Below are 13140 nucleotides of genomic sequence, written 5' to 3'. Positions count from 1 at the left end.
TCAGGTGCACTGCTCCCACTTACTTTCCAGGGGGTTCATGCTCCTAAATCCCTTGGGCACTTATCAAATTCCCCCCTCCCCCCCCGCTTCCTGGACTCGAGTCCCCCAGGACTGTGTGAATGGAGCATGGGAGACCATACTGTATTATCCAAGGTGATTCCTGCACATACATTCAGGATTAAAATGATCACCCAGGTCAAGGGCTGGAGGGAGCTGCCCTCCATGCCAAGAACCACAGGCTGGGATGTGTCAAGGGTATACAGGGAGCACAAAGCAGGGATCATTCTGGATCAGAGAGCCACATCCCCAGTGACACGTTCCCTGCGACTGCAGAGGGAAGCAGGGCTGGTTGATGGGGGCTGGGGAAGGAGGAGTGGAAGTCCACACGCTTGCCCCTCTAACGAACTGCAGAGTAACTGATGGAGAAAAGAGCCACCAGGATGCTCCGATTTATGAGCAGTTGGGCATTTTCCTGACTAAATCACCTGTTAAAACAGCACGGGCTGCCTACAGGATCTCCTACATTTAGTGTCCGTACTGCCAGAAGGGGCCACTGTGATCCAATAGGCCAACCACCTGCATAACACAGGCCAGACAATTTCACCCAGCCACCCCTCCATTCAGCCCGTATCTGGTGGTTGAGCTAGTCTATAATTCTGATCTCTATGACCACAGGTTTTATGACCATCTCTTCACAATGTGGTTCAGCGTGCAAGACCCCAACACCAACCCCACCCCCACCCTCTGATTGCTTCAGCCTCCCCACTCCCCAGGATTCGAAATCAGACTCCTCCCACCTGCCCTTCCCCCATTCCACTTCTACAGCACACGCCTTGCTCATGCTCTCCATTCCAGAAGCCTGCATGCTACTCTACTGTCCGGGCATGCAATCTAACAGCTCCCCGGTTTGTCGGATGGAGAACCAACAAGGCAGGGAGGGGAAAACATGCTGCAGGCAGAGGTCAGCCACTCCAGTGTATGCTCAGAGCGGTTAAATTAAAGGGGAGTGGTGTGAGGGTGGGGGTGGAAGAGAAAGAAGGCAGAGGGGGAAGCAGAGAGGCTGCCAGTGAACATAAAACCAAAGGGGTATGCGTAGGACAGGAGGGCAGAGAGAAAACCACCATTTAGGCCTGTTCTACACTTATACTGGAATAGCTGTGTCGGTCAAGGGTGTGACACCCCCCCCCCCCCCCCCCCCCACAAAACGATGCTGACAAAAACCCCCCAATGCCCCCCGCCCTGTTGAGGGGAGGGAGTTTCTGGCAGCAGAACTAACATCGGTTTGGGGGGGGGGGGTTCTACAAGGGCAGACAGATTCCTGTAGACACAGGTTTTGACTGATCGGATGGGGGGGGGGGGGGTTGCAGCTGCAGGCAACTTGGGCTGTTGGTGACTCCCAGACCTGCAGGAATTGCCCATGGGCTGGGCTAAAGCAGAGGATGGGTGCTGCATACTGCTCCAACCAGACTTGGTCTCTGGGTGAGGACGGCCGTTAGAGGCAGCCACGGGAGGTCAAGAGAAGCTATCTTTCCGCAGGTCACTTAGGCATTACGATGATGGCTGAGGTCTTGTCTATTTGTCCCAATCCCACCACTGGCACAGGCTGGCAAAGCCGTGGTTTGCACCGGTGCAGCATGAACACAGGTCAAACTGGGTCAAGGCCAACCAAGGCTCGCAGCAAGGGGTTTCCACCAGTGGCTGGCATCAGAGCAAATCCCCAGCACTGGCAAAGCAGCACAGGGCATGACCAGGGAGAGTAACCGGATTAAATGTATTAAGGAGGAATTTAGGCTGATTATGAGAAAAATGGTTGCTGACAGTTTGACCTATTCAATGTGGAATGGTACCTCCCATTCTCCCCCCCACACACACACACACACACACAAATCTTTGTTTGGGATGTTTGAAACAGGACTGCCAAACGGGCGCTGTAGGGAACGATCCTGTACTAGGCAAGGAGGAATTAACCTAATGTATCTGACTAGGGATTTTGAGGCAGTTCCTCCAAGTATTCAGGCTCCTAACATCCAGTGATGGGTGGATCACTTTTCTAGCAGGCAGGGAAGACAACTCTTTTTAGGAAGGCACTGGGTGGAAATCCCACGTTTGAGACCCAATTATTAGTGAATGTGGGACATATTTTATCACGTCTATTCTATCATCTAGAAGCCCCACATGGACCCCTCTGTGCCAGGGGCTGTACCATGCTCTGCGGGGTTTAGGTGAGGATTTTGAAAGGAGTGAAGTGGCCAAATGCCACTGAAATTCAATGAAAGTTGGGTACCTATTTCCTTTAGGATCTTTCAAACCCCCAGCCTTCACCACTGCCTGTTCTGCAGGTATAACCAGACAGACAGACAGCTGAGTGATGGGAGACTCCCCCATTGCTGTCAGGGGCACAAAAATCAGAGTCTGCTTTTGAAACAAAAACATCAAGAGGTAAGGGTTTTTCAAAGGTGATTTTAGTGCACAACTTCTGAGATCTTTAAAGGGGGTCTAATTTTCAGAAGGGAGGGGGTGCTCAGCCTTTTGTGAAAAAAAAACTCAGGCCCGTTTAAGGTGACTCAGGTTGCTTCCCCTTTTCCCCCCAAATGGAGTCACACAAAATCACCAGCCACTTTGGAAGCTCTTGGCCAGGATCCCTCATTACTGGATTTGGAATTGAGAGGGAGATGATGGTTGATTTGCAGCCCTCCTGCACTGCTACTATTCTAGAGTCAGATGCTTTCCTGGTCCACTTTGTCAGTGATCTGATTCCAGTCCTGGATGATCTGCCATGAGTTTCCTTAGAAAATCAGGCAGTTTCTGAACCCATCACCAATTATCAGCATTTAAGCACCAGGGAGACATGGTCCATGTGTTGTCTATTTGCTACCTAGTTTTCAAGATGGATTTTAATTAATGAAGATTGTTGATGCATCAGCCACCCCAGCATCGAGGGATGCCCACACCCAGCGTCAGGGCCCCCATCTAAGGGCTGCTAGGCCTTGAGATCAACACAAAAAGGAAGGAACTGGCAAAAGGAATGAAAGAGAAACATACAGAGAAAGAAAACTGAGGTCAAACAAGGAGTAAAAAGGGACATTAAAAAAATATACACCAGGATGGGGGGACCTCTCTCTGATGGAGTGAAGCTACAGAGAGCTGGGCTCAGAGTCCTTGTGGGCTGCATGGGCCTCGTCACCCCACCAGGACCATAACTGCACCTCCATAGGCATCTCCTAGGAGCAAGTGGCACCCTCCAAGCAAGCAGCAGAGGTTGTGTCTCTGCAGCTGCAGAGGTACCATGAAAGTGACCACAAGTTCCTACCTGCTTCAAGCAGACGGAAAAGTGGGGTGTGACTGTGTATTGTGTATATTGTGCCCATTGACTTCAGGAACATGGCAACAGGCAGAGCTGCCTCCCCAGCAGGACTAGTGCAGTCTGGGCACAAATAAAGCCATGCCAGCTGACATGGCTTAACTCCCATGGACTGGGTCTCTAGAGAGTCTGATCTGACCTTACATTGCAGATCTGCTCCAGCTGAAAGCTTCCAATCATGCGTGAGTCAGTGGGGAGCAGAAAAAATAAACGAACTCTTCTCTCCACTCCTCATCCCACCACTTCTACACTAAGCCCAAACTCATGGAAACAAAGTGTGCACAGAAGGGCTGGTCTACTCGGGGAACTTGCATCAGCACAGCTCTGTCTCAGGGGTGTGAAAAATCCACACCTCTGAGGGATGTGGCTATGCCGACCTTACCCTGGGTGTAGACTCCACTAGGTTGATGGAAGAATTCTTCATAAAACTAGCTACCACCTCTCGGGGAGGTGGATTACCTACCCCTCCTGTCAGCGTAGATAGTGTCTACCCTGAAGTGCTGCAGTGATTTAAATGTAGACATACCCTAGGTCAGTGGAGAGGAAAGGGTTAAGCTGCCTTTAATTATGGGTGAGTTACCAATTTAATCTGGAATTCCCAAATCAGTTGTGAAAATCCTCACCCCACACCCAGATAGTATGTGTAAGATATTTGGGCACAGGGACATTTACAAATGCATTAAAAAGCCCATTATGAAGTTGCACAAGACTCAACTGTACCTTTTTAGGGATTTTAAACAATTGGGCCTAGTATCCAAGGATCACAAAGTGCTTTGCAACAGTCACCCTGATGAGCTAAGGAAATAGCTACAATTTTCCAGGTGGGGAAACTGAGGCACAGGAAAGTGACTTGTCTAACTCAGTGGCAGGGCTCGGAATAGAATCCAGGAGCAGAGATAGCAGGCCACATACAGAAATCAGTGGCACAGCTGGACACAGAACCCAGCAGTCCTGACTACATATCCCAGCCAGGTCAGATCAGACCACCACAGTCAGCAAGGATCATTGCTGGGATCCCTGCTGATTGGGGTGGTCTAGGCTGATCAACCTGGGCTATGTAGTGTCTGTATTATAAACATTTCTGCAAGACTCTGATGGTCTCAGACAAACTGGGCGGTGACAAGAGTCACTATGGGTCTAAACAGGACAAAGCTGGCAGCCCTGATATTAACCAGGCTCTCACCATTTTGGAAACTCTTATTTGATGAATCAAAATTTCAATAGCAAATTACATTTCCCCCTCCTGCCAGCCAATCATCTTGCATGAATGACTTCCTGATTAAAGCTTTACGGGAAGTAACTGAGCTGGTTTGAAACAACAAGCCTGCAGCCAGCGAACAAACTTAGGTCAGGTCAGGTCAGAATTTCGATGGGAGACCTTCAACAGAAGCCCCAGGGTGTGACAGAGGCGCTCAGTACCAATCCCAACGCCACAGTGTGGGCGTGCTGCGCTGCAGAAGTTGCTGTCATTTGAAAACATCCTGACCATTTGTACTCCTTAAAAATTCCATGACACTTCCCCTAGGAGGGAGGTTTTGTTTTAACTCTAGTGTCCTAACAAAATTTCAATTCGAGTAATTGCAGATGGCCTACTTAAAAATCCTCCTCTTGAATTTTCAGCTGGATACAGTAATGTAATTTCTGCCTGCAAACAATTATGCTGTTAAAGTGCTGCAGTGTTCCACCCCAGAAGTGGCAGCATTTCAATGCTGGGTGAAGCAATCCAAACACATCCATCACCTGCTTCCCAGAGGGGGCCTGAGAGGGTTAAATGGAGGAATGTTTACGAACCATGTTGAGATCCTTGGATGGAGAGTGCTAGAGGAGGGCCAAAGTCCCTCGGTCTCTGTTTTCCCTCTTTGTCTATTTCAGCTGTAAGCTCTTAGGGGAAAGCACTTTCTCTTCCTCTGTGTTTCTACAACACACTGGGCCTCTGGTCTCACTGGGGGCTTGCAGGTGCTAGTATAATAAAAATAGGTCAAAATTTTCCAAGAAGCCCAAGGTAAATGGGACCCATATTCCACTGAATTTCAACAGCTGCCTAATTCCCAGCTAAAATAAACAACACTAACATATTTGGGATTTAAAAGTGAACAGTAAAGCTTTCTAAAGATAGACTGCCCCCACCAAATCAGTGACACAACATAAGGTGCAGACATGCTGTCTATAAATCTACCTAAGTGTCTGACTCTGCTACTCATCCCCCTAGTATCTGGGTGCCTTCCACATTAAATCAATAGCAATGGGGAGTCTTTGGTACTTGTTTGCAGAGTCAAAACTACTCATGTTTCTGATCTGTTTATTTTTAGATGTTATTAATTTCTTCTTTTTCTTGGTGGGAGGGTTGTGAATGTCATTCTTAATTCACCGCCATACAGCTGTTGTTAAACGTTTAGGTTCTTATAGACATGCCAAGACCCAAGTCCGGCATTTCCCGTGACCACAGTAGAAATACTGGGAATTAAACTGTTTCCCTGTCTTAAGGGCACATGATGGCTCAATGATTTTCCAGCAATGGACGTTATGAACTCTGGCCCTGGCAGACTGAAAAGCTTTTCAGTTCCCTCTTTAACTGTGAACATGATGGGTTTGAATGTGACCCTCACAGGCATGAAGCACATGGCATTGCTTCCCATGGCAAAAAGCTACATGAAAAGTGCATAGAGCCTTGGGTTTTAAAGGATGATTTTTGAGCCTCAGTCTTACCATGGTCTGAGGCTCTGGGCATGCTCTTGGAGCAAGGAACTCTCTGATCCCAGCTCTGGGAGGAGAGTGTGGCCTAATGCTTAGGGCAGGCCACTGGGAGTCAGGATTCCTGAGTTCTATTTCCATTACTAAGGTTTTAATAACCTTACTGGGCTACTGAGCACCTTGGTGGCAGGGGAGCATTCAAAAAGAAAAAAAAAAAAAAAAAAAAAGAGATAGCTGTATAAATAATACAATGAATAGCCACTGGAGAATCTCAAAGCGCTTTACAGTGAATACTTATCTACCTAACAAAGGAGGGGAGCCCCAACTCCATTTGAGAGCTGGGAAAAGAGAGGCCCAAGGAGGTGAGGGACTTGGCCAACGTCACCCCAGAGGCCAGGAGCGGAGCCAGGAACAGAACCTAGGGGTCTGGATTCCCAGACTGCCGCCGTAATGGGGGCAAATGGATATTTTCTATACAGATGCTTCGAAAAGACTGTGTCAAAGGTAGGGCGGTCACCAACAGGAGGCTCAGAAATGCTGGTGGGAATCGCCATGGCATCTGAATTTCTGCCTGCTGCAATGAAATCGTGTGTTCATTGCACTGTTTCAGGAGTGGACAGTTCAATGCAATACGTTCAAGGCTGGGAATCAACGAATACTGTATTCTTTTTCTGGCCTAGAAAAGAGACAATTACAATTTTTAAATAAAAATAAATACTATTTCATAGTTCGCTGTCTGGGAAATTCTGCAGGGCAAAGTCTATCAGCACAGTGTTACAATTTGACATCGGTGTGTGGGAGAGATGTAAAACACAGGAGAAAAAATTGTCAGACGATCATTGTACATTTAAACTAAACCTTTCATCCTGAAGGATCCCAGAACACTAGACTAACCAGCTGCAAAAAAACCCAACAGTGGGATTGCTTCACCTGCCACTCTCAGGTGCAGCTGACTCTGGGATCAGCACAATAGCCACTTAACAGTGCACAGCAACGCAAATCACTGAAAAAAACAATCCAATGTTGGGATTGCTTCACTGACAACAGTCAAAAGTGGTTGAATCTGGGGTGGAACGCAGTGCACAGCATCTCTAAACAAGTTTAGGGCAGGAAGTGAAGAAATCTGTTCCCAAATGCAGCTGCAAGGGGAATTTAGGCAGACTGGATGTAATGAACAGAACTGGAGTCTGGAAACCAGGACTACCCCGCAAATCTCATAAAGAGAACAGGAGATCTTTAATGACCATAAGAAGTCGTAAACTCCTTTCTGTGTGGTCAAGCTCCAGGGTTCAAATATTATGCATCTGGTCCCAAAAATCATGAGACTGGCTTTAAAAAAAAAAAAACCACAGGTTTTTTTTTAAAAAACACCAATTATTTTATTCAACATTTTATTTGCTTTCTGATTTATGAGCTTTTAGGAGTCATGTTTTTCAGCTTCTTTCTGCAGCCATGAAGGCTGAAAAATTATTTAAAAAAGAAGAAAGCTGAGATCCTCATGGAATCATATGACTCCAAGAGCTGAGGCTTTAAGAAACACACCCAATAATGTGAGACTCAGGATAAACGTGCAAGAACTGGGGACACGGCCAGACAGGCATTCATCCAGAAGATGGCCACTCTAGCAGCACATCAATGCAGAGATTGTGTTGAGAACTGACTCAGTGAGAAGAGTACCCCCTAATAAGCCACTAACACCACTTCTTGGGTCACCCATCCAAGTACTGACCTGGTTTGGCTCTGTTTAGCTTAGGAGATACAAAAGCCTCTCAGCCCGGATGGTAAAAATTTGGAAGTGCCACTTCACTCCTCTGAGAGTCGGACTCTCGGGGAAGCTCTCTGCTCCAGCCACAGAGATATGGAGGCCCATACAGCTGGAGAGTTGGCTTGTGGTTAAGGCATTAGAGTGGGACTCCCTGTGTGATCTGTGAAATGGTGAGAATAACCCTTCCTTTCACACACACTCAGCTATTTAGACTAAATTCTTCAGGGAAGGGACTCTCGCACCTGTGTGTATGCAGCTCCTGGCACAGTGGGACCTGGATCTCTCAGTTGGAGTTCTCTAATACAGATGATAATCACACTAAGATTCTTCCAGAGGTTCTTCAAATGGGAATGTAAATGTTTTTTTTTTTTGGGGGGGGGGGGGGGGGGGGGGGTTACGTGGAAGGCAGATAAAAATACCTCCCGCTTTTGTGCTAAGCCACCTGGTGGCCATCCACCATATTTAATTCATGGCTGTGCCGTCGACACAGTATTTAAGCCTTCTCCAGAAATCCAGCCCCTCGTGGCTATCAAGGAGTGTACAGTGCTCGGAGAACAGGGATGTCAGCCCAAATGTCCTGACCGAATTCCAACATGGAAAAATGTTGCCTTCCTAACATTGCTGCAGTAGTTTCAATTGGACACGGGATTCTTCTTCACTTGCTAGCTTACAATGCTGAGAGCACACTGCTGGTGTGTGCTGTTCAAGAGCTGCTGCGTTCCAGCCCAGAAGTGGCTGCGTATCAGTGGTGGAGGCTAGGATTGCCTACCTATAGCGTTTAATACTTACCTGCTTCTGGAATGTGCTTTGAGAGCCTCAGCTGGCAGGTGCGGTGGCCAAAGCTATTTCAGTGGTGGAGGGACAGGAAAGCATGTGGGCAAGCAGAGCCATGTTCCTATGGGAGGCCTTACCTAATGCTGTTCCTAGCTGTGAATGGTCACGTGTGCTCGATCAATGGTGGTGGTAACAGGTGGATATGGGAAAGACGGGGGAGGGAAGGAGGAGACAGACAGGAGGGAAGTCAGACAGGTGGCATTTCTATGCAGTTGAAGGAAGCGTTAAGTAAATGATGCAGGAAATCCAAGCTGCGATGATAAAAAGTTTGGTACCTGCTCGTTGGGACGGAGCGGGAGCAGGGCTTAGAGTGATCACAATAACTGGATTGGGAAAAGGAAGAAAAAAACAACACGATAAATCACAACAGAAACAATCGAGTCATCAAAAGAAATCAAATCATATTCCGGGCGGGGGCGAACTGATTCCAGGGGGAGGGATGGAGAATGGTGAGAAACCAACAGAGGGCGACAGACAAGGTGAAAAATGGGATGCACCATACAGTGATGTACCTCGGAGCCCTGGGCAGCCATTCCCCAAGTGTCTCAAATGTGCAGGCAGCAGCTGTTCCCTTCCCATCTCCTTCCACTGCAGCAAACTCTCTGTAGACCATTCCTCCATGCTGGTGCCCCGGTCTCCCTGCCAACCTACCTGGGCCAAGTCCCTGTTACCTCCCCCCATTTAGTCAGGCATGCTCTGCTCCATCACAGTGCTTGGGCTGCTTACAATCTGGAGGCTCATGATTCCACCTCCTTCCCAACAGAGTCTGCAGAATTAATCTAAATCCAGAAGGAACCATTGTGATCATCTGGTCTGACCCCCTGAACAACAGAGGCCACATTTCACCCACTCAGTCCCGCATCAAGTCCAATAACTTCTGGTTAAGCCAGGGCAGGAGCTTTCAGAAAGATGTCAAATCTTGGAATTATAGACTTCAAGTGACAGAGAACCCACAACAGCCTTTGGTAAATTGTTCCAATGGTTAATTCCACTGCACCTTATTCCTAGTGTGAATTTATCTTTCAGCCACTGGATCAAGCAATGCCTTTGTCTGACAGATTAAAGAGCCCTCTACTATCAAAACTCACCTCCCCACTTACAGACCATGATCAAGCCAACTCCTAATCTTTCTGACGATCTATGAGAGATTGTGCTCATGTCTCTTCCAGACCCTCTTCCCGATTCTGAACCTTTTCCAATTTTCAACATTCTTTTTGAAGTGTGGACATCAGAACTGGATGCAGCATCTGGCAATGTTCTCACTAATACTGTATACTGAGGTAACACCATCTCCCTACTCCTACTTGATATTCTCCTATCTATAAAGCTAAGAAGCACAATAGCCCTCAGCCACAGCATCGCACTGAGAGCTCATGTTCAGCTGATCATCTCTAATGACCCAGAGTCCTTTTTAGAGACACTGCTTTCCTGGATACAGTCCCCCATGCCATTACGATGACCTACATTCTTTGTTCCTAGGTGTATGATCTTCCATCGGGCTGTACTAAAAACACATGGTGCTCAAATGAGTCCAGCTCACCAAGAGATCCTGACCACTCCGTATAACTGACCTGTCCTTATCACTACTCACCATTAAACCAACCCTTGCGTCAGCTGCAAATTTTCCCAACACACATTTTATCTTCTAGATCACTGACAAATAGCATTGGGCCAGGAACAATTGGGGCCAATAGCACTGGCCCAGGAACATTGGGCCAATTACTTTTGGAGATCTATTTAATACTGGCTGCACTGATTTCATACAGTACCAACATTTTACTTACACAAAGCACAGCAGGGGGCTCACAGATTCCAACGCCAGAAGGGACCGTTGTGATCATCTAGTCTGGCCTCCTGTATAACAGGCCAGAGACCTGCCCCAAAATAATTCTTAGAGCAGAGCTTTTACAAAACCATCCAATCTTGATTTAAAAATCGTCGGTGATGGAGAATCCACCACAACACTTGGTAAATTCTTCCAATGGTTAACTACTCTCATTGGGTAAAATATACACCTTATTTCCAATCTGAATTTGTCTAGCTTCAACTTTGTTCCTGGCTGCTTAAAGTGGTACAGTTGCCTGACAGGATTAAGAGACAGTAGTAGATCATCACTGAGTTCACCAGGTCTGGAAATTTTGCTTGAGACTCTCTCCGACGGATGTAGGCTAGGCAGGCGTCTGTCAAATCATTCGCTATAATTACAACCCAAGAAGGCATCTGATGCCTGACTTTTCCACCCCTCCCCCAACCTGAACAGAAGTGGCCACCCCCACCTCACATCACCTTTCACTTCCCAGCTCAGTGAGCGTCTTGTAAAAGGAGAATTAAATAAAGTACAGAGAACTGTACAGAATCCAAAACTGGCAGCAGATGCACATGTAGGCACAAAGCATAGCTCTGCTTTGAAGAGCAACTGCACTTACTCCTCAGGCCTACGTCTGTATATGTGCTGGAGTCCGATCCGCTGACTGAAATAACTAAAATAGAATTTCCCTGCTTTTTACTCCCCCTAACCCATAGGGAGAGCTGGATTCGCTTCCTTCTTGTGCATCACCAGGATTGTTTAAGTTCCAATCAGTTATGCCTGGACAAATGCACTAAGGGGACAGGAATCACCAAGGGTCACTTGATGCCCAAGAAGGAATGGATCCAGCTTGACTCAGACCCCAGGCTTAGTTTGTAGCACTGGAAATTAAGGGACGGCCACGCCCATCTGACTGGGGACATATAGCCCCCTCCCCCAGGGCCATTTGGACAGTCACTTCTCAGTAGTACTCCAAGTGGATGTGACATTTTCAAATAAGAAGGTGAATGTCAGCAACTCTTTCATGTCTCTGCCAAAATCATAGTTCAGGGGCTTGAAGCTTCTCCTGCTCTATGGGCAGCAGAAGCCTTAGGGTTAGTTAGGGTTAGTCCCTGACCCAAAGAGCTTACAGTCCAAGATGCAACAAATGCAGCCTTGCCAACTGATCTAACTGCTTTGTAATGTTCCTTCAGGCCCCACTCTTGGAGTTATGTGTGTACAGGAGAGTCTCCTCTTTCATTTTCAGAAAAGAAAATAAGTTGGGGGGGGAGGGGGCTAAAAACGTGACACCCCCCCCCCCCTTCCCCCAACAGCTCAAAAAACAGAAGGCAAATAAGAAACGTCAAATTCATATTTTTTTCCCAAAGCTCATGTTTTTTATGCCAGTCTCATGACTGGAGGTGGGGCTGGCCTAGGATTTTTATGGTAGGTGGTACCACAAACCACAAGCTCAAAAAATGGGAATATGAACAAAGGTTAACATAGGCCAGATGTGGACACAGCTGGAAGGCTCTGTGTTGGTTTGATTTCTTTTATATGTAAATAAGAAATATACAAGATCAAGAGCAAAAATCTCCGCTGGGTTTCTATCTACTGGTTCCAAGGCCGGAAGGCACCACTGTGATCATGTAGTCTGACCTCCTATATAACACAGGCCACAGAACTGCCCCAAAATAATTCCTTTTGAAGTAGAACTGATCTTTTAAACAAGCAGCCAATCTTGATTTTAAATTGCCAGTGATGGAGAAATACAAGAAAGAAAGAAAATAAATGGAATGAAAGAAAATAATGCAAACCCAGGCAAGATTAGTCCAACCTAGAGGCCAACCACCCACTAGACGGCAGGGATGTCATGACCAGGCTCGGTTTACGGGAAGAACAAGCCATGGACAGGAATGAATGGTAATGCTGTACTAATCCCAGTGTCTGCAAAGATGCTCTGGGATTAAAAGAAGAAAAAGTGATGGAGAATCCACCACAGCCCTTGATAAGTTGGTCCAATGGTTAATTACCCTCACTGTTAAATCTACACCTTATGCATGTTATACTTTTGTCTGCTAGACTGAAGAGCCCATCATCAAATATTTGTTGCCGATGTAGATACTTACAGACTGTGATCAAGTCACCCCTTAACCTTATGTTTGTTAAACTAAATAGATCGAGCTCCTTGAATCTATCAGCTGGCATTTTCCTGTAGGCATCTCTGGATCTCAAGGAGGAATCTGAAGCAAAACAGGATTTGCAGACAAGTTTAGAGGGGATGTACCATGCCTAGGAGGATCAAAAATGTTTGTGGGACAAGTGTTCAAATCAACCTTTTAAGCTCCTCCTTTCATCCCACCCCCATTTCTTCACTTGCAGCATCTAGTAACAGACCTGCCACTTTCAATCCATTAGAAGAAGTATGTCCAGGGCAAATTGCTTCAATCATTTCTTTGAACTGTTCATTTTGTGTGAAGTATTACTAGCACAAAAGAACAACAAAGAGTCTGGTGGCACCTTAAAGACTAACAGATTTATTTGGGCATAAGCTTTCGTGAGTAAAAACCTCACTTCTTCGGATGCAGTGAGGTTTTTACTCACGAAAGCTTATGCCCAAATAAATCTGTTAGTCTTTAAGGTGCCACCAGACTCCTTGTTGTTTTTGTAGATACAGACTAACACGGCTACCCCCTGATACTT

The 13140-nt window shown here is 46.7% G+C and overlaps 1 protein-coding gene across 6 annotated transcripts in view; it reads right to left on the bottom strand.

The window, feature by feature from the left end:
• The window catches only part of MAP2K7 (mitogen-activated protein kinase kinase 7), a 62784-nt gene that overhangs the window by 39722 nt on the left and 9922 nt on the right, over positions 1-13140 (bottom strand). For 4 of the 6 annotated variants that reach the window (XM_034791900.1, XM_034791904.1, XM_034791903.1 and 1 more), the window contains exon 2: positions 8927-8974. The exons of the other annotated variants lie outside the window; for them this stretch is intronic. In XM_034791900.1, the coding sequence (XP_034647791.1) occupies positions 8927-8974 (48 nt within the window). The remainder of the gene's footprint in view (positions 1-8926; positions 8975-13140) is intronic. 6 annotated transcript variants of the gene reach the window in all.

The sequence above is a fragment of the Trachemys scripta genome, chromosome 16, assembly GCF_013100865.1.
Source record: "Trachemys scripta elegans isolate TJP31775 chromosome 16, CAS_Tse_1.0, whole genome shotgun sequence".
NCBI lineage: Eukaryota > Metazoa > Chordata > Testudines > Emydidae > Trachemys > Trachemys scripta.
The sequence above is the reverse complement of the archived record's forward strand: the minus strand, read 5'-3'. Positions and strand labels throughout refer to the sequence as shown.